Genomic DNA, 22481 nt, shown 5'->3' with positions numbered 1-22481 from the left:
TTTCATGAACTTGGGCTCAGACACATTTCCATAAGAGCCCTCAAATAAGCATGTCTATAGCTGGATGGTTGAATTACAACAATCTTGGCATAGTGAAAATGAAAGCAGATTTTAACTTTAGAAACAAGTACCAAAAAAAAAGTGCCTATGGTCTTCTCTCCCCTCCAGAAGATATCAAAGAAATGGGCATTGATAGCTGAGGTTTATTCAGGGGGGAAAAAGTTGATTACTATCAATAAGGGTAAGAAAATTATTTTTGTGTATTAATCATATATACTGCTAACCCCCAAGTCCTGGTATCTCTTCCTCTCTACCCGCCTCCCCCGCCTCAGTCTTTTCCTTGCCCATAATTTTCAGTTCCTATCCTTCCACTTCTTCCAATCCCTTAGTCCCATGGATAGTGCTTTTTTATACAGCTTCCCATCCCTTCCTGGTTGCCCTTGTCTTCAGTCTTGTCCTCGCTTTCCCTCCCTGCCCCCAACCGAATTAATTGCCTTCGGGGCAGCAGTCTACAGTCTCTTGCCTCCACGTCCTTCTGATGTCTGATGTCTCATCCCTGCTATTCCCCAACCTTAGATTCTGCATTCTTACACCCAGGTTTTAGAAGGCAGGCTGTTGTTAGTGAATAAGAATGACGACTGACACGTGGCAGGTACGTTCCTGCCCAGCTTTGCCACTTCCTGGCTGGTGATCAGGCTAAGTTATTTTTAACTACTTACCTCCTCTGACAAGGGAGATTTAAAATCACTCCTTATAAGTTTCTGAGGACTCAAATACCTACTCGATTAAAGCATAGCACTTGGCCCATTAAAAAGGATTGAATAAATGTTAGGTGTTGTATTGCTATTGTTGTGATTGTGAAAATTCCACATCTCTGTCAGTAGATGCTGCTAACACTTCTACAAATAAATGGTTTCTAACTTGGGTTTTAAGTCAAACTCTTTACAATGGCCATTCCGAGCCCTGTGCCTTCTGGTCCCTCTGTTCCCTTTCTGAGCTCCTCTCTTCTGACTACTCCTCTACCCCATGAGGTACCCATTCATTCAAGTGGAAGTTCCATGAGGGCAGGGAATCTGGTCTATTTTGTCAATTTCTGTATTTCCGGTGCTTAGAATTGTTCCTGGTACATAGTAAGTGCTCTATAAATATTTATTGAATGATTAAGCCCTGATACAAATACCATTGCTTTGGTGAAGCGTTTCCTGTTTCCCCAGGCATGGTTACTTTATTTTCTATATTTCGGTGATACTTAATACATTCTTCAATTAACATTTATCACTTTGTATTCTTATGGAAAACATATTAAGGCTCTTAAATTCAGCCAGCTGGTATAATTCAAAAGCACATTTGTATTTAATAGACTGAAACCTCACATAGCACAGGTTTGATTGAATGATTACAGAAATCATAATGCTCTGAGTGTTTTTAAATTGCATTCCCATCATGTTCTATCAATTATTCCACAAAATTAAGTCCAAGCTTGAGAAAATCCAAGGAAAAGCAAATTAGAAAATTCTAGCACACACACACATCCTAGGCAGTGGCATGTTCTGTGTCTTGACATTACAGAAGCCTGGCTATTTTACTAGCAGATACGGAGGACACTTGAAAAATTCTGCCTGAACGTATCAGCATAGCTATAAATATGGCTGATAAGTAATCTACAAGGATAAGTAATCTCAAGGTCAATCATGGATGAGCACACCTTTTAGGTTGACCTTGAAGGGGGCTTCCTGTGGTGGGAAATTCACCAATTTTAGGTAAAATGCTATTACTAAAAACCAGGAGGCATCTACATATCCTAAAATTCTCATCAGATCTAAAGAAAGAACTAATAAAATCTGCTATGCCTTGGGGTTAAAAGCAGTGAACAGAACAAGAACCAATCCCAAAGACATTTCTACGCCACCGATGCAATGTCAGGGCCAGCACACTGGCTGGCCAATTGTATATTTACTTAGCTGCTATCATTTTGGATGCAGAGCATAGTTTAAGCCATTGATTGATCACCTGTCCCTGCCATTCTCTACTGGAAAATATGGGAGAAATTACTTGTCCCAGGGCAGCGATGTGACTGCTAAGTGGAATCCCGTCTGCAATCAGAGGTGATAGCAATCTAAGGAAGCCCCCGTCTAAAGTGGTGTGACAGCTGTGAATGCCTTTGACAGCAGCGATTATCAGCTTCAGTGAACACGTTTTCACCTGGAACGGCATTTGTGATGAGTAGGGCCTTCTGGGATGGCATCAGGATTAACATACCTTCCTGGCTAATGATTTCCTATCTTTGTTGCTATCGTCTCCTGGATTTCTCAAATCCAAGATAATACAAAATCCCTGTTCTAGATGAACTTCACATGTCGGGGCCATAGAGAGACAATGACTTTGGTGGTGCTCACTGGCTGAGGTCTCCAGAGAAACGTGATTGTGCTATAACCTAGGAACTCTGAAAATTAAAAATCTGTGTTGGTGCCCAGTTCCATCTTCCTTGAGTGGACCTGTGTGTTGAGACATCTGATGGTTTCCCTTTTTTCTTGTTGCTCTCATGGCTCTGTGTCCTCTGGGTCTGCCTTAGTAATCTTGCTCTCCAAACATGCATTTTAAATATTTGTTTTTACCTTGGGGGGGGGGGTGGGGATCCTGGCCCCACTAGAACGGGAGCTCAGAAGAAGGGTCAGGTCAGTTCATCTGGTGCCTGACAGGTGCTCATTAATGAACATATTGGCCCCTTCAGTATTGCCAGGAACTTTTTTTTAGTACAAATACTTACTGATTTTGTTGCTGATACTATGTATGAACCTTGATTTAATATCTCCTCCTTCCTTGAAGATCTTGGCTTAGTCAGAATATGAGTGATTTTGCAGAGAATTACAGTTCTCCCTACTTGAATATTTATTTTCTTCAGAAATCATTGATGGGGTCTGATCTGAAATCCAACCTCTTAAAAATATCTTTGAGAACACCTCACCAAATCCAGGAAACCATCCTCTGCCCTTATAGGATTCAAACTTTGTCACGTTTGGCCTGAGAGACCTCTCTCTGAAACTTGTCTCCCTTGGGTAGAGCAAAACCATTCCTTCTTTGATTTGCCCCATCAGGCAAAAATCCTCCTCAGTCTTTCTTTGCAGGCTTGTCTTGTATCACTGGGCTTCTTGAAAGTTCCATGCCAAGCCTTCTTTTTCTGAAGGTACCAAAACCCACAACTTCAGTTATCACCCATGAGATAATTTCCTCCAAATCCTATGTATCTCCAAGTCGAACATACCAAATAAATTCAAGGACCCATATATTCCCTAAGTCAACAAGTATTTAATGAACACCGGCTATGTGTGAAGCCCTGTAACTGCTCGTTCTCACCACTCAGATATCCTAGAAGTACTTCTCTATGTCTAACACATTGAGAACCTTTCTTCCAGAAGGGCAATTCAATCTGTGTTTCCTAGCTTGATGAATGATACCATTATCCACTTGGTCACCCAAGCCATAAACTTGAGATTTATTTGAAATGTCTTTCTCCTTTACTACCCACCCATAACCTCCATCAATGATGCTGCCCACATCCAGTTAATCAGAAAATCCTAACCGTTAGACCCTCTGAAGAGCTCAGATCTGTGTTTTCTTCTACAGCCCCTTGGCCACTGTTTGAGTTTTAGGCCTTCATCACGGACTCATTTTAGTCTTCTCTGATATATTCTCCACACCACTACCAGCATCGGATCTTTGTGATATGCAAATTTCACCATTAATATCTCTCCCTAAAGCACTCCATGGTTCTAAAACACCTTCAGAATGAAGATCAAGCTCCTTAGCTGGGCCCTGGCACTGTTCCGTACGTGGTCCTTGCCCTATGTCCTGCCACTGTGTACCCTGCTCTTGGTCCATACTAAACAAATTGCTGTTTCCCAGAAACCTCACATCCTTTCCTACCTGTGTACCTAAGTATATCTGCTTGAGAAATCCTTTACCTTCCCACTACACTATCGTTTCTATTCTAAATGCCACACAGCCTAATGGATGAGCATCAGAACTTTGGGGCCAAGAAAACCCGATGTCCAATACTGGACAAGTGCTTTTCTTCTTTTTTGCCTCAATTTTGTCATTAGGATTCTTTTGAGACTCAAATTAGGTATTTGTTGAGTAACTGAATGAATTATGTATTCGTTTAGTGCCTACTGGCTTCTAGGTTCCATTCTAGGAGCTGCAGAGATAGCAGTGAACAAGATAGTTGGAGCTCCTACCCTGAAGGATCTTATATTCTATCTTGCACATAGGAAGTGAACAAAAAAGGTTATAATTATTATTCATTAGGCTTAGGTGATATTTCCTTGGGGGAACTTTTCAGACCCACTTCCTAATTTCCTTTCTGAATTAGGTGCTCATCTTCTTTGGGCCCACATCAGCCTATATGGTGCCATTATTACAGCCTTATGTTATATTGTAATTGCTGGTGTTTTTATCTTGCTCACTACAACCCTATCAGTTCCTCGAGAACTGAGCCTGGGACTTCTTTTCTTATTGTACCAGCTTCTAATACACAAGAGTATGCCTTACATGTTGTTTTAAAATAACATTTACCACTAAAGAAGGTTTGTCATATGCCAGACACCGTGTTAACTGCCTTAAATATATTCTGTAACTTAATCTCCACAGCAACCGTATGAAACCAGTATCACTACACCTACTTTCTAGGTGAGGAAAGTGAAGCAGCCAAATCTTGAAGATGCGGAGTAACTTGCTCAGGTCTCAGCCAGCGTGCGGTGAAACAAGCAGGGGACCTCAGTGTGCCTGGCTCCAGAGCCCCATCGTAATGCATGATGAGAGGAGCCATTTTCCACAGGGCAGTTGTATGTATGGTCTGCATATATTTTATTTTGGGAATACCTATGTGCATCAGACAAAACCTTAATCCAGAATCAGATGTTCATAGATGCTTTAGCACCAATATTTTTTCTATAATTGATCTATGTGACTGTCCTCACCCTGCTGAGAGGTGGGGAAACAAATGGTTTTAAACTTGCCAATTCTTAGAATTGCAGCCTCTCGCAATTGCCACCGTGTTTGAAAAGCTCCAATTCTTGGGTGACTGTTCAGTTTTTTAGATATCCTTCCCTCTCCCTAACCCTTCTGCCTAACCATACTAAGCCGCTGATTTTAGTCTTTATTGTGCGGGGGCTTACCTTGCCCAATTGGGGAGGGAGGTATTGGGGAGATGCTCCTTGAGGTGGTTATTTCTCAGAGTCTCAAATGGGAAAGGAGGTCAAAGTAAGTCCCTATGGCTGAGAACAAAGCCAAACTCCTCTAACATCTCCTTTTGGGACCTGCTTTTTCCTCCTTTCATCTCCTTCCCCCATTCAATCGGATTTGGAAGGGGTAGATTCTTTCCTCCCCGTTCCTGCCTTTTCCGCACCTTCCCTGTATCCTACATCCTCCTTCACAAAGTGGAATTTGCCCTCTCCTTTTCCCTAGGGCTAAACAGTAGAATGGCTGCCAGCCTACTTGATTTATAGGGAAAGGAATGAAAACACCTCTGTTTAGTAGTTTCAAAGTATTACCCCGGTTACCCCAGTGTCTCAGAGGGTAATCATAGGTCTCTGGAGCTGTCTGGGTCCCTTGATAGTAACATGGCTCATAGCAGTCTTAGAGGAAGATTTACAGGGACTCTTAGATAACCTCTTTCACCTGACTCACTACCCCTCCCCTCAACCCAAGTTCTTGGCCATAATCATCTCCTTCATGAGCAGCGTGGAAACAGTGGGAGTATTATATCCACAAAATAAGTTGATATAGCCAATGAGCTATACATTCAAATTCTGACAAATTTAGTCCCCGTGATAACACCAGTTATGTCATACATATTATTTAAATATGAGATCATGGAGAAGTAAGTGGTACTAAAGAACCCAAAATGAGAGGATGTACTCTGAAAACATTAAACACTTGATTGGAAGACTGTGCTTTTCACCTTCAGACCATCCCCAAAGAAAGGGGAAGCTTTTGTGAAAGGGAACAAATTAGTAAGGAAATCGACAACCGTGGGGCCAGTAACAGAAATAGTAAGAGGAACTGTAGGTCTTCCTAGTGATGACTACACTCCCAAGCCTCTTTAGTTCAGCGTGCAGAGTATCTTTTACTTATATTTATCTGTGTAGTTTGCAAGTCTTAGGTCTGAAGTAGATCCTTACTATATGGTGGGGGGGGGAATCTCATGTAAACTGAGATATGGATTAAAAAATCAACTTGTACACTACAAGTCCATTGGAAAGGCAGAAAAATAAAATTACTAAGATGCCCAAAAGAAGAATACAAAATAGAAAAAAAAAAAAGGCCCCCTTATTTAAGATTATCATTACCATCTGGGTTGTGAACTATTTGATTCTAATTCTAGAAGCTTGATGCCAGAAATAACTTATTACCAGGGAGATAGGCTGGAGAATTGTCAGGAATGACAAGGTTGGTTTTCTGGGGTTTTTTTGTTTTGTTTTTTGCTTTTTAATATCTATACCACAAAATGATAAAGCTGATAAACCACACAGGGATGTGAAGGGAAAAGCCGTATAGCCTTGTACTCGCTGCTGCATATAGTAATGCTGTCTTTTATACCCCAGTTCTTCCCTTTTCACCCCACAAAACGTCGGAGACCACTTTTGATAAGCAGAGAATCCTTGATAAGCAGAGAATCTTCTCTCTGGGGGAAAGCAATGGACGTATCTGGGGTCTGTCGAGAGTTTATAATCTAATCCATCGTCTTTGCCTAGTACTAGCAATTCTGTTCACAGCGGTCATGTTGAGAGTGTACATAAAGTACTTGATTCTTACCTTGATCTATATTTATGAGCTCACATTAAATAGAGATCAGTACTGTCCAATCACATTGAAAAGCGCATGTCATTTTGATGTTCCAGTTCACCACTTCCTAGCTCTGTGACCTTGAGCAAGTTACTTAATCTCACCAGTTTACTCATTTTAAAATAGGGATGATGCTAATAGTACCTGTCTCGTGGCCAGTGTATTTGAAAACTACACTGCAATGATACAGAACAGCTAGAATGTTGAGAGCTTCCAAATACTAAATTGAGTGTTGACTGGTTTAATTCAAATGAAAATAAAATAAATGACCAGGAGTTAATTATCTGTATCAAGAGGCAGTTGAAGAATTTGAATTGGGGGAGTCTTAGGTAACCATGATGTTCTAAAATGGTGACTATTTTTTTTAAATAATTTTTTTAAAAAGCCCTTTGAGGATTCTTATCTGTAGAAAATCTCTTCATTTGCAATCTTTAATCTTCAGATTATTAAAGTCAAGTCTACATTGAGTAGAAGGAAATACAGCTTCCTGTTAGGTTTTCAGGTTTGGGGTTTCTTTTGGGGAGGAGGTCGCTGCTGTTGAGAGAAAGGCGGAGGAAGCCGGAAATCTGAACCCCCTTGGTCTGGTACATTTTCTGGAGCAGGCCACCAGATCTTTGTATATTTTTTTGCGACCAGACCGAGTTTAAGTTGAATGCTATAGGAACTTGGTATTGAAGGAGTTAAAGGGTCTCCCACACCCCTCTGCCTGAATCGTTCTTTTGTGTACACAGCTGCAGTTGGAGCACGGGTCGGAAAGGAAATGGTTAGAGGAAGAGCTGGTTTTCAGACGAGGCCAGTCTGCGAGGGGGGCTGGGGGTGGCCTGGGGTTTTACATGCCAGATGTAGGCCTGCCCCGGTGCCTGCCTGGAGCTGCTGGCATGGTCACGCCTCGGCCCTGTGCGAATTGAGGCGAGGTGATGAGTTAGCGGGTTGCTATGGTGACGGGCCCGGCCACGTGACCCGGTGCTGTTGCCGGCGCTTTGACGTCAGCAGCCGGGAGGGCGGGACGCAGGAGGGCGGGGCGGGAGCCGAGCGGGGAGAAGGGAGCCAGCGAGCAGGCTGCAGGCAGGCACGGTCTGCGCGAGGAGCAGGCGAGCGGGAAGACGAGACGCAGCCACCTTTCTCACCAGCCAGCCCGCCGCGGTTTGTTCCCTTCCTCGGGAGTGCGCCAATGCCTGGTCCGACCCAAACCCTGTCCCCAAATGGCGAGAACAACAACGACATCATCCAGGATAACGGGACCATCATTCCTTTCCGGAAGCACACAGTGCGCGGGGAGCGTTCCTACAGGTAATGGGGCTGGCACCGGGAGCGGCGCCGGGCGGGGGAGCTCGGCGGGGGCGCGCGGAAATCCGGCCCGTTATATAATGGAGCGGACACTGCGCCGGGACCGGGCTGCAGACGTGCGTTCGCCAGGGCGCTTGTGATCATTTGCTGTTTCCATGTGTCATGTTGGCTATGCATTGAGGCTTCGCGAATGCAGATGGAGAGCATTTTGTGAATAGGTTTGCTGCCTGCGAGGGGTCTCCTTCTATCTCCTTCCTTCCACACTGATAAAAATGCAAGCATTTTTTCCCCCTTTCCAAAGGGAGACAGGCTGTAGCACTTCCTTTCCTCCTTTCCTTTAGATTTTAAAGGAACCATTGGATAGGCTGTGCCGAAAGGCAGGGAACAGGAGGATGGCGAGAAAAATGTTTGCGCCTGCCCTGGTGTGTGTGCAGGAAAGATGGAATCCTCTAGATTAAGCTGCAGTCTGTGATGTTAAACCGCCAGATTGATGGAGCTTTGTAAGAATTCTGCTCGCTGATTGGTGCAAGGATTGACAGCAGAGGTCACGGTGTCAGACATTCACCAAAATTTTCTCCATAGAACCCATGGTTTATTAGAAAGAGACTGGACTGCAGTGGACCTGAGGAAAACCGGGCGCCGTTAGGCATTTTCTTGGAGTTTATAGCCTCCGCATGGGTGGGGAAGCCCGCCCTTCTTTAAACAGTAGGAAGGTAATTCCTGCTATTTTGCCGAGGTCTGATTTGAGGATGGGACTGATCTTGGTCATTGTATTGTGAGCTTTTTGATTAATGAGTCGGTCTGTATGGTTGGCATCATTTTTACATTAGCATATCTGGCAATATGTTCTAGTAGATAAGCTCATTAAAATTGTTTGCATTGTTTGATAAGGATAACAATGTAATGGAGAATGCAGCTAGAGTCTAGTGCAGCTCAAGGCCAGACTTGAGGGGAGACTGATAGCTTCCCTCATATTTCCTCTGAAGTTCTTTTGTACTGGGGTAGTTATTTTTAAATGTTACCTTGATAACCACTAACAATGCTTTTGCTTGGGGGCAGAGCACACATACCTCTAAAGCGCATCCTCTCAGCTAGTGAGCAACAGGAAATAAGTCTTTTTTTTTTTTTTTTAATGCCTTCATCTAAACACTCAGCTGGTATTGTGGGTAGAATATTCAGTGTGTGTAAATATGACATATTTATAAAATAGGACCCAAAGTACCCAACTTCCTCTCTCTCCGAGCAAAGAAACCCTATTTGCTGACTCAAAAAGAAAAATTTATAAGCAACCTTTGCCCTGTCATCTCTGGCAGTTACATAAATACTTGGAGTTAATTTTGGCTGTGCCCATGAGGTCACCAAAATCTCATGCCTTATGGTTCCAACTAATATGTTGACATGGCATCCTTGGAGAGTCCAAGCTCTTGTTATTCTCTTAATATAAACCAAAATTGGTCCACAATGTCTGGGACTCTCCTTTTGGAGATCCTTGTGATTGGAACATTGGGTCCCTTCTCTCCCTTACTCATCCACCTTTCTCTGTGAACATTCCAAAGCCTAAAATAGAATTTAAAAACAAAAACCAAAATCCCGAGTTGCTTTTTAAACCTCACTTATTTAAACTGTTCATATAGGTAGTAAATTTGAAGCCCTCATTTCTTCAGTGATTTAATCTCTGCCACGTAAGTAGCAGTTGCTTTTAAGACAGAGTTCGAATTTTACCACATAGGCCAAAGGAAGTTGCCTAGTTGGGTTTTATTAGTCATATGAAAAAACTTGAAATGGCAGTGGAAAATGACTTGGTTGGAAAGGTTAAATGCTACCTTTTGGTGATAAAATATTGCTTTAAAGTAAAAGCTTAGTTACCTTTTCAATTCATTCTAAGTTATTTTCATTTCCTAAATTATTTCCAGTTTGTTTTCTGAGTCCCTGTAAATGTTACCTGAAATTATATGAAAGAAAGAAAAAAAAAAAACACAGCTGAATTTAAAGAAAAGACCTGACTGGAGAAATTCTTAAGTCAGTAAGAGCATTATTGCATTTGTATTTTATGTAATAGGATTACTGGACACCATAGTGGGAAGTGTCATAGGTTAAATGAAGAAGGAATCCTCCAAAGTTGTACTGGTATTGTATTATACAAAGGGTGTATGCTGAGACAGATGAACCTTATGTTTTCTTTGGTCTGCTTTGCTTTCAAAGTGGATGGCCAATGTAGTATAACTCCCACTTAGTTTTTTGAAGGGGCATAGGGGAAGGAAAAATGTGAGACATGTTTCTATCCAGGAAGTGTTCCATAATTATTTTGGCATCCTGAGGCTGGAATAATATTGCCATTTAATTGCTGAGGAAACTTGGAAGGTACTGTGAAAGCCCAAATAGAGAAATTTAACCAAAAAATTTTTGCTTTGGTGGTGGGTTCATTATAACCCTCAAAAATGACATGTGCTGAAGAGTTCACTTTGAGTCCCATGGAGGGGTCAGCCCAGAGCCCTGGGACGATCAGAGGGAACTCTCTTCCTGATTCCTTTGCAGACTTGTAGGTAGGATTCCAGCAGGTCCTTTACCTTTGGTCTCATTTTCTGTAGTTGCCCATGACACCTAAGATTATCTCATTGCATTCTTACAAAGTCATTGTGAGGTTAACTTCAAACATTTAAAACAAAGACTTTCTTAAAAGATCTGTATAGATAGAAGAAGAATGTGGTTATTACTGAAAGGGGACTCTTCCAGGAGCTCCAGGCCAAAAGGTAGCACAGGTGAGGAGAGGAGAGGACACCTAGGGAACAGCACCGTTCTTTCTAGTAATGTCATGTGGCCACTCTCTCCAGCAAACAACCTTCTTGTCCTGACATTTGCACTAGATTGTTTATAGGGAAGGGTTCAAATATGGTTCATGACCCAGATATCTTACTCCAGGTATCTCTTTGTGTAAACCGAGCCCATTTTTTCAGCCCGGATTAGAGGGTGGTGCACTGTTATTGAGACCCATGTGAGCTTTGATTAGAAGAGCAAGTTACCTTTAGGAAATTATCCCTCCAGTAGTAATTTCAGTCGAAAGGAGCCAGTGCAAAAATGGCTCAGCAGAGCCGTATGGATGTTTCTACTGTTCATGTCCACTACTGTGTGATTGCCTTCTTGGACCCAGCTTCCTCATTGCATTTACGAGCACTAGAAATCCATATATTTTAAGAGCTGCTTAAAAAGTAAATGTGTTGTGGGCCATCTGAGGTGATAACACTGTTTAATTCACAGAGCGAATGAGTCGGGCTCTGGCTCTCCCTGGAGAGGCTACTCCCTACGGCTCTGTTCCATGCAGATGCTAGTAGGAAATGAGATTTATTAACTGGCCCTCTGCCCACTGTATCTTTGTTTGCATACTCCAGTCTTTTAAGAATGAATGTATAAGTCCAGGGGACTATTTCCACATGGGTGTTTGAACATGCGACTACAGTAGCATATGTTTCTGAATACTAAAAAACTAAACAAAAAAAAAAACAACCCAAAACAAAACCCCAAACCAACTTGGCCCCAGGAAACGGGCTGTAAAGAAAGGCAAAACTAAAACTTAAGCCTAAGACTTTGGCTCTCCCACCCAACTTTGCTGGTTTTGAAAAATGAACTCTTAAGAAAAACAAAAAGAAATATTGTGTGTGTATAAAAGACAGTTGTGAACGCGTGTCCCCTTTAACAGAGGCTGTTGTAACTGGCTTACTTTGACCAGATTGTGGGTTTCAGATCCTTGCTCCCTAGGTCAGCAGCTGCAGACTGGGGAAGTCTAACTTCACTTGTCTGTTACGTACATATTAGTATCATCTAGGTTTGCTGCTGTTTCTAAAAATGGCGATTTTTGTCTTTATTATTTTTCTTTGTATTTGTAAAAATCAAAGGATTGCCCGATGCTTATTAGGTGCCTAATTTTTAACTTCTTCTCCTGGTCCTTTGTCAGAACTTCTGTTAAGGGTTTGTTCTGGGCACATGTGCTGAGATGCCCACCCCTCCTCAGCAGTGTTTGTCACTGGTTGTATCTTTTTACAGTGGGCTATCTTAGCAGAACAGTGGCTTGAGATGGTCCTCTGAATTAAGAGGTTGGTTTCCATCTGCCCTATCATTTCTGTATTGGTAAGGACCCCTTTAGATTAACGGAGGGGGATGTATTGGGGCTAATCTAAGTATTCCATTTGGTTTAGAGAATTTGACAAGTTTTTCAGAGTCTACTCTGGCCAAGGTGTGTGCTGGATGCCCCATGAGGACCTTGAGTTCCAGCAAAGTCAGGTGTATAAGCAACTCCTTTTGTAACAGATTTACCTTGTTGTGAGTATTTGGTTTGGTCTAATAGCAAAAGTACTTTGCGTTTCCTCAGTCCACAGTGGCTCAAAGAAGAAAAAGATGCCCCCAAAGCCAGTTTGCTATAGGAAGCTAAACAATGTGGAAAACCAAACATTTTGGTGAAAAGAGTATAGGCTTTAGAATCAGTTTTCACTGGCCTGGCAAAGTGCATGTTGGGCAGCAGTGGAAGATAAATAAAGCCGAGGCATTGAAAGACAGGCAGGGTAGTTAGAACTTGAAAACTGAAGGCCACTGAAAGCTCATTAATTGAAAAACAGCATAATGAAAACAGAAGTGCATGCTGGAATTTATGTCCTGATTCAAAATGGGAGTTGAAAAGAAAATGGGAGTCTTCCAGTGCCCCACCCTGGAGGGCCAGAGTTACCAGAGAATACTTGATTTGCCATGAGAGCATTCTCCAGCCCTACCATAGAGATCTAGGCAGATGTTTCCTGGTTTGCGTCTTCTCTCCCTGAGTAGAAGCAATCAATGCAGCTTCACACTGTAACAGGGCTGGCTCTTAGGTCAGACGGTGGCTTCTGTATTTGCAGGAGCCCACTTCATAATTAGCTATAGAACTTCAGGAGGCGGCTAGTGTATAGAGCTTACAGTCTTCCAATCCTTCTAAACTGAGAAGCAGGGCGTATGATACTTCATTGTGAAGGATCCTTCTGAGTCGTGTAACGCCATAAAATGTACAGACGTAACTCTGATGCAGCTTCCTGGAGCGCTCCATATGGCTGTGGTGCCAATTCTTTACACGGCTAGCAGGTGATCCCCTTGATGGCAGGTTCTGGAGAAGACAGTTGAATCTGGATTGAGTAGATTTGTTTACCTTGAAATTTTGTCCATTTCACTTCAGAGGAAAAATTGGCTTGTTCCTCTCCTGTGAAAACTACCTTTTTTCATAATGAAATATGTTAGAAAAAAATATATATAGTTAGAGTTTCAATCTTCCTGACTTTAGGCTGTCATTCAGCTCTCAGCCTCTGAACTAAATTGGCTGTGTCCTACTCCTCTAGAATCTTACGCACTATTCCAGCAGCCCTTATAACACTCCACACACATCCCTATCAGTATCCTATGAACCTTGTTTCTTTTAAGATTTTATTTATTTATTTGACAGAGCGAGAACAGCAGCAGCAAAGGGAGAGGGAGAAGCAGACTCCCCTCTGAGCAGGGAGCCCGATGTGGGGCTCGATCCTAGGACCCTGGGATCATGACCTGAGCTGAAGGCAGATGCTTAACCGACTGAGCCACCCAGCACCCTGAACCTTGTTTCTTAGTTCATTTTAAAATTCTGATTGTTTATCTCAGTATTGGGGCCCCTTGGAATTTATATTTTGTTGAGAGAATTCTTTCAAACTGGAAACCTATAATTCACATAAGCAAAAACTGAAATTACACACCTTTTTTTTTAACCCTATAGCATAATCAAAGAAATTTCTCCTAAATATGTTTTTGTTAAAAAGCATCCCTGAGGGCGCCTGGGTGGCACAGCGGTTAAGCGTCTGCCTTCAGCTCAGGGCGTGATCCCTGCGTTATGGGATCGAGCCCCACATCAGGCTCTTCTGCTATGAGCCTGCTTCTTCCTCTCCTACTCCCCCTGCTTGTGTTCCCTCTCTCGCTGGCTGTCTCTATCTCTGTCGAATAAATAAATAAAATCTTTAAAAAAAAAAAAAAAAGCATCCCTGAAGGTGATCGTTTATTTTAATGAAAATAAATAGTGGGGTAAAGGTTAAACAGAGTTTTATAGGCCACCAAGAAATAATTTCTTAGTAGGTTACTAAAAAAAAAAATACTTGTACGTTTTCAGTGTCAGATCTCCCCTGGCTAATTAGAATTTTGCTCACTTGAACCAGGACAAACTTTCTTCTTCAGGCATGATTTTTTTGTTTCTAAAAGAGTAGAAGGTGGTGGTATATACATAGGATAGTGAAGTTGATGGTTCCTCTTAGTGACGCTGTCCTTTGTGTAATTTAAAGAAAATACAGCTAGAGCTCAGTCTTTGTTATTTTCAGACCTGACTTGGTTCAGGAGGGAAAGTATGTCAAAAGAATCAGATTTTGGCCATGACTTGGGACAGAAGAGGAAAAGGGCAGGAGATTTGAGAGAGAGAAGTAGGAGTTAAAAATACATGGTGTGCGTTGAAAGAAATCTATAAAACTTGTGATCTATTGTAGAGAATTGGTCCCGGAGCTTATGGCCAGTGTTTGTTGTTGCATAAGCCTGAAATTCTCTTCCAGTGCTCTTCCTTAGATTTCTGTGATCCCATTTTTTTTCCCCTTAGGAGTACTATTTGTTTTTGTTTTGCTTTGCTTTAAAGACATTAATTTTTTATTTAGTGTCAGCCTATCCTGGGAAAGCCCTGAGAGGTAACTTGTCAAAATTTGCCAGAGGCATGAACATGTCAGGGAGGTTTTCTCAGGGTCACAGTTTTACTGATTATAAATACTAGTATCCCTTTATTTAAGAGCCCCCACTCCTTCCATTCCTTGCAGGGTTTGCATTTGGGGGTCAACAAATCAGGAGAAAGGGAAGCTACTAAAGTGGGCTCCACCCCCCACTACATCTATTTCCTTTTTGTCTTTTTGAAATACCAAAACATGTTTTCAAGTTGTTGCTAATGTAGCTTTTTAAATTCGCACTTCTGGATTTTACACAGTAATGGAGATCTAAGCCCAAATTCCCACAGTCACTTAAGGTCTCTATTCTTTCAGCAGCCTTACTGGTGTTCCTTCTGTATGCCAGGCCCCACAGCTGGGCTCCCAGAGTGCAGGGGTACAGAATGCACAGCTCCCCCTGGAAAAGCCCCTGGGGTGTCAGGAACAGTACTTGATGGGAGGCATCTGGGAAGGGGGGAGACCCACGCCTGACTCCGATAAAGTAATTTTGTGATCATTGTCCTAATACCCAGCAGTGGTGCGGGTATTAGTCCTGTAATTTTCAGAGCTTTCGGAAGTGGAGCATGTACATGGAAACTGAGTACGTGTGTCCTCTGAATGTACGTTTTCACGCAGCCACGAGGCACAAGTCTGAGCATTGCTGAGTGCCCTGCATGGTCAAGTTCCTTCACCCTGACAGGAAGGCCCTTGAGAAGAGTAAAAAGCTTCTCTCTTGTGATCCCCAGATATTTACGACCATTGCATTGACTGTCACTAGGTTAAAAATAGTACAATATGCTATTATGCAAAAATGAAAGTGAGAACATATATTCCCATTTACTTGATGTGCACGGAGAAACTAAATATATAATCTAATAATGGTGGGAATTAGTTAAGTCCATGTGTACCTTTTTGTTGTTTTTCTTTTTAACTGGCATTATGTAAATGGATTGCCTAGTCGTGGTGGTTCATTTAACACTTTAGTAGCACGACTTTAAAAAATTAGTTTTAAGTTTAACCACGAGGCTTACATGCTCAAGTATGCTGGGAAGCTTCTCCACATACTCAAGGACTTACTGAGGTCACGTGGGTGATACTAAAGATTGGCCTAATGCGGGTACTACTCTTCGATTAAAACAACGTCGCAGGTCACAAATGAAACGTGCCCCTCCAGCGTCTGCCCTGAGAGGCTGCACTCACAGCAGCCCATAGTCCGGATTTTGTTTCATTTTCTCCCGGGTGCCCTGGAGCCGCCGCCTGTGTTGATCTGTGATGTGTCCAGCCTGCTTAGTATGCTCTGTGGATATCGTACTAACTGCAAAATAATCCAGTCCTCTGTGAGATTTCTTTCTCGATCCCCTCTTTGAATTTGTTTCCTTCTCGTTGGAGCACCTGCCCTGCGCATCAGGTGCCGTGCAGGCCCTAAAGCTGGAGGTTACGTGTCCCGGCCATTTTTGTAGCCACTCTGCTGTGGTCCTCTGGCCTCCCCTGCTCTTAGTCCAGCCTCCTACCTTCTGGAAGTTTTTGAGCAATATCTGGCCTTAATGTGACCCCTGCGATAGTGACACGCCGGCAGGAAACCAGACATCTGCATTCACAGTCCCTGCCTGCTCCAGCCCCCTCACCCACCAGTCTGGGTGAAGGCTGAGTGAATCCCCATGGAGACTGACCAATTAAGAACAAACAAAAGGGGAGCTTTGAATGCATGATCCCAGCTATAGGGACCTGCTCACCATCAATAACCGTGAAATAGAAAGCTTGTGGAGCTTGTGGGCTGAATGTCTTGCTAGCAAAGGAGGATGCGGGAGAGGGGGTGCTTAGAGGGTGCCACGGGGAGGGGCTTCCCAGGTGGGTGTGCCAACCTGCCTGCCATCCTTCCTTGCTCCGACTCTTCCCCTGTCTGGGAGCAGAGTAAATCAGCCCCTCTAACACTAGCCCTCCTGGGCGGGGGGAGGAGAAAGAGATGAGGGCCATCTGCCACCTAGGCAGGGGGTGATGGCAGAGGGAATGGGGACCTGTAAGTCTTTACAAAATCCCCTAGTAGGGCGGCTAGCGATGCACAGTTAGTTGAAAAGCAGGTTTGGTGTTTGAGAAGCCAGATCTTCTCCCCCTAGGATTTCTGACGGCGGATAGCATGGTCATAACACTGACTGAAAGGTGTCGGCGTGAATAACAACGAACCTATTTCCAGCTGCGTGGTGAGTGTGTCACTGCTACCTCACCTCCAGCTCAGAACATGGACGGGACCGAGAAGATGGCCTGCACCACCCAGCACCTCAGCTCCTACTCCATGTGAAGACCAGTTGAGGTCTCTGAGTCCCAGGTTGCTGCTTGGAGAAGCAGGGAGGTGTCACGGGCCAAAGCTTGGGCTCTGGCGAGAGATGGGCTCTCCATGCCAGCGCCACCCCTTTCTTACTATCTGATCTAGGGCAAATTTTTTAACCTCTGAAGCCTCATTTTCCTTCTGTGCAAATGGAAATAATAATAGCACCAACCTGGGACGCCTGGGTGGCTCAGTTGGTTAAGCATCTGCCTTCGGCTAACGTCATGATCCCACGGTCCTGCTCGTGCGTGCGTGCACACACTCTCTTTCTCTCTCTCTCAAATAAAATCTTTAAAAAAAAAATAGCACTGACCTCACGGAGTTCTTAATGGGATTTAAATGAACGGTGGAATATAGAGCATACCAAGTTGTGACTGGTGCAAAGTAAAGGCCTTCTATCACGTCCGCTAGCATTTGGAGTTCCAGTCTACTCTGTCAGCCTTCGTCCATAATCCTCTTGTGATCTCTGTGGCCTCAGTCCCTGGCACGATAGCTGGCATGCAGCGGATGTTAGTTAAAAGTCCAAATGGAATCTGCAGAAAACTTCAAAGAGATTACACCATAGCCTTTTCCCCTCTATCAACTCGATGAAGGATTAGCTTACGTACAGTCAACTGCGTCCGTTTAGAGCGTAGGATGCAGTGAAGTTTGGCAGCGTATATGCCCTTGAAGCCGTCACTCCCCGCAGATGCCCGGTGCTCTTTGTCCACAGCCCCAGGTAACCACTGCCTCACTTCGTCACACGTGCTGCTTGCTTACGTGGTCCCCGTGCAGCAGGTCGTGTTGGATGTAGGTGGAACCAAACCGATTGTGCTCTTCGGGGTCTGACTTTTACTCAGCATCATCTCGAGATTCATCCGGATTGGGTTTATCCGCAGGTCGTCCCTCTTTGTTGCTGAGTGGTCAGCCGTTGTGTGGCTGTACCATATTTTGCGTATCATTCACCAGTTGATGAACATTTGGGTTGTTTCCAGTTCTTAGCAAGTATGAATAAAACTTCTATGAATTTTGACGCACTAGTCTTTATGGGAATAGATGTTTTCATTTCCCTGGGGTAAATACCTAGGAGGGGAAATGATGGAGTCATAGAGTCAGACTTAAACAACAAAGGTCCAGAGTGGTTGTGCCTTCACGTTCCTGCCAGCAGTGTGTGGGAAAGTTGCTTCACACCCTTGGCAGCACTTGGTCTTGTCAGTGTTCTAAACTTTGGCCGTCCTTTCAGATGTATAGAACTATCTCATTGAAATTTTAATTACTATTTTCCTGGTGCCGAATGATGTTAAGTATCTTAGGTGCTTATTGGCCTTTGGTGTATCTTGAGTGAAGTGTCTGCAATCAGTTGCCTGTTTTTTTGAAATTAGATGTTTTATCCTATCAAGAGGACTGTTTAAAAAAATCTGGATACTGTAATGTAGTCTTGTCTGAGATTTTAATGGATATGGGTCTTGTGTTCTTAACCTCCATATAAACCCCTCAGGAAAAATAGTTGATCTACATGGTCTTCGCCTACAGTGCCTTTTCCGGCAGTTAGGGCCAGCTCCCCGTGAGTATATATTCAATGATTCTATTAAAGTAGATCTTTAAAAAGTAAAATAACAGGATCATTCTTCTAGTTCAGGGGGGAAAATGACCACCCTACCCACTTTAAAAGTTGCATATGAATGAGTTAAATTTAAGAGCTAGGTTTTCTTTGGCATCTTGAGAGCTAGGGGATGCTTTTTTAATTCTGTGGAGAAGAACCCAATAATTACATAGATACTTTTTTCTTTGTATTGCGTGTCCCCTTAATGCTGGATCAAATTTTCCACTCCTATGTTGGAAGAAAATGTGTGTAGAAATGTTTTCTTCTTTAAAGGTAACAAGGAACAATTTTCATACTTAAAAAAGTTTGCCCAGGGTACTTCGAGGGAGGGAGGGAGGGATAGAGAGAGAGAGAGAGAGTGTGTGTGTGTGAATTCAAGGCAAACATCCCCCAACTCTCGTCAATGCATTCTCATTCTGATTTGGCAGCTTTGTCATTGCCAGTTTGACTCCTAACTTCTGGAAACCCCTAAGGAATAATTGGCTTAAGTAGAACTGAGAAACTGGGAAGCTAACACCCAGTAAGGTCTTCGGTTTACCTGAAGGGTCAACTAAGGGACCGTGTGATTTTTGAGAGAGTGGGGAAGTTTAGCTTCCAGAATTCTGGCAGCTGAAAGCCAAATTTCTTAACCATGTGTGTTTCAAAATTCAAAGATACTGTAAAATATAAGGTCGTTTATGATTTCCCAGATGCTCTAGGTCTACTAGTAGATTTTGTGAGTTTAACTTATTTCATCTGTCATTTATTCATCTTATTGCAAAATCTTCAGGCTAAATTCCGGATGAGTTGCTGCTTCCATGATGGCAGTAATGTCTTGCAATCTAGGTTACAGATGATTATTTTCTGTGTTCTGGTTGGGACTGAGTGGGTCACAGCCACTCAGATATCACTTGAGAATTGAGTGTGTTCTTTTTGCTTTAATTGAGGTTGTTCCATGAAAGGAAGCCAAATACCATTAGACAGGACATCCTGTGGTTCCCTTAGCTTACGATGGCCAAGGACAGGATTTTTTTTTTTTTTTTTTTTTTTAAATATAAGATGATTTCTTGTTTTCTTTCCTGTTAAAACGGGAGCCCAGAACCAATGATGTCCATTTGGCTTTAAGGAGTCTAACAAACAACTGAACCCTTGCCAAACATCACTTGAAGAATTCTAGAACGTAAAAAAATGTCCATGTCTTTTTATGTGAGCCAACAATGATTTGGTCATTATTAGCAATTAAACGACCACCAGTTCTGTTGTATTGAAGTAATAATTAACTGAAGAAGCAGAAATGACCAAACTGGAAGTTCTTGGAATTAAACATGCTACTATAAAAATTGTGGAATCTGGTACATTATGGTACATCTACCTACACGATGAAACGTAGTGCAAATATTACACATGAAGAAGATAGAAAAATGTTCACAGGGGCGCTGGGTGGCTCAGTCGGTTAAGCGTCTACCTTCAGCTCAGGTCATGATCCCAGGGTGCTGGGATCGAGCCCCTCATCAGGTTCTCTGCTCAGTGGGTGCTCTGCTTCTCCCTCTCTGTGCTTGCTCTCTCAAGTAAATAAATAAAATCTTAAAAAAAAATGTTCACAGTATGTTAAGAGAAACAAGCTGACTAGTACCAAAGTATATATGTATTGTATTGGTTTTCCAGGGCTGCTGTAACACTATTACCACAAACTAGGCGGCTTGAAATTCATTCCCTCAGTTGTGAAGACTAGAAGTCTGAAATGAAGGTGTTGGAAGGGCTGTGCTCCCTCTCAGGCTCTGAAGGGGAATCGTTCTTTGACTCTTCGTGTCTGGAGGCCCTGTGTGTTCCTGTTACTGCCTCACTCCAATCTCTGCCTCTGTTACCACATGACCTCCTTGTCTGTGTGTCTCTTTCCACGTGGCCTTCTTAGAAAGACACCAGGGCCCTAATCCAGTATAACTTCCAGCTAATTACATCTGCAAAGACTGTTTCCCAATAAGATCATATGCTAAGATTTCAAGTGGATGTGAATTCGGGGGGGGGAGGGCTGCAGTCATTATTCAACCTATTACATGTATATAGATGTATGTGTGTGTGTGTGTATGTACATATATACCCATTTTTAAAAGTGTGTATAAAATTGATACACATACCCCACACACTCCTATAAAAGGTAAAAGAGGTCTTTAATTTTATTCCTTTCTACTTTTTTTTTTTTTAAAGATTTTATTTATTTGACAGAGACAGCCAGCGAGAGAGGGAACACAAGCAGGGGGAGTGGGAGAGGAAGAAGCAGGCTCATAGCAGAGGAGCCTGATGTGGGGCTCGATCCCAGAATGCTGGGATCACGCCCTGAGCCAAAGGCAGACGCTTAACGACTGAGCTACCCAGGCGCCCCTCCTTTCTACTTTTTCTATAGTGGAAAAAATACTGATTTAATATAAAAGTATTTTTTAAATAGCACTTTGACATCTACCTTTAAAAAAAAAGTTTTTGTTTTTAACTAAACTCCTACTGAGTTTGTTTTCTTTGCCTCATCAAACTAAGAGACAATCTTAAAATAATCTTTTGTAGCATATATACACACATAAATATGTGTATGAGTCAGTATTTTACAGTATTAGGTTTAATATGCTTATTAAACTATAATAGTGGGTAAAAACGAGATAATGTAAAGTAGGGCTTTAAAACATTGAGTAAACCAGTGTAATACTTGGTGTCTGATTTAAGTCTGGGGAGGCAAGAAAAAAAAAGTCACACTCAATTGTTGAATTCACATCTAATTTCTGAAATGTTTTAAAGTCTCTAAATCAAATTAATCCTAGAAACTAAACCTAGAAACTAGGCATGGGGACAGGATGGGGAGGCACTTTACCAAATTTCATTTGTTCGTTTTGGCACAAATACTGGGTAAGTCCTAACACACACATCCACTCTAGAGCTAACTTCATCCACCCTTCTTATTCTTTAGACTTTCTTGTCTATAGTAGGAGCCCTAGTTATTTAGCCAAATGGTTCATAAGGGCTTCTCCTAAGTAATTTCCTTTCCCTTAATTAGTGCTGAATGCTCATTAATCACTTGTTTTTCTGTCTTTGAGTATCTCAAGTTTAACAAAACAGTCTAAACTCAGTAGAGACCACGATCCCCCATATGTGTTAGACAACAGCAGTATATTAAATTTTGTCATTTGCTCCTGTAAGTCCTCATAACAAAGAACTGCAGAATCAGAAAGGGAGGCTTCAATTCAAGAAACTTCCTAGCTTCCACTCTTTACCAAACCCAAGAGTTTTACCATGTATCTGGTCCTGTTATTTCTGTACCCAATTCAGTTTGGACATAGCACAGTTTTTATCCATTCTTGACTCAAATGCTCAATATCTGTACTTCACTTTGGAGAATCATAGTGTCAACACACTGATGGGAGAAATGTTTTGACTTTCAACCCGTAACAAAGCAATAGACGGTGAAGTAGAAGGGTATTGCAAGGTGTGTGTGTGTGTGTAAACTGATTTTTGTTGGGTACATCCGATTTAAAAAAAAAAAAAGTCTGTGGGTCTCTTCATTACAGTAAATAAATAGTAGAGTCCTGGGATTGAGCCCCGCATCAGGCTCCCTGCTCAGTGGGGAGCCTGTTCTCCCTCTCCCTTGCCTGCCACTACCCCCTGCTTTTGCTCACTTGCTCGCTGTCTCTCAGTGTCAGGTAAATAAATAAAATATTTAAAAAAAAATAAAAATGATTTTTACTGTAATACAGACCTTTGGATAGGCACT

General features: G+C 42.5%; 1 protein-coding gene across 3 annotated transcripts in view; it reads left to right on the top strand.

The window, feature by feature from the left end:
* The window catches only part of MAPRE2 (microtubule associated protein RP/EB family member 2), a 149260-nt gene that overhangs the window by 48857 nt on the left and 77922 nt on the right, over positions 1–22481 (top strand). Inside the window, exon 1 of one of the 3 annotated variants that reach the window (XM_008691115.2) lies at positions 7848–8133. The exons of the other annotated variants lie outside the window; for them this stretch is intronic. Within the exon in view, the coding sequence (XP_008689337.1) occupies positions 8015–8133 (119 nt within the window). The 5' untranslated portion in view covers positions 7848–8014. Of the gene's footprint in view, positions 1–7847; positions 8134–22481 lie in introns of those variants that run through there. 3 annotated transcript variants of the gene reach the window in all.

The sequence above is a fragment of the Ursus maritimus genome, unplaced genomic scaffold (genome assembly GCF_017311325.1).
Source record: "Ursus maritimus isolate PB19 unplaced genomic scaffold, ASM1731132v1 scaffold_18, whole genome shotgun sequence".
Taxonomy (NCBI): Eukaryota; Metazoa; Chordata; class Mammalia; order Carnivora; family Ursidae; genus Ursus; species Ursus maritimus.
This window is presented reverse-complemented; position numbering and strand designations above follow the sequence as displayed.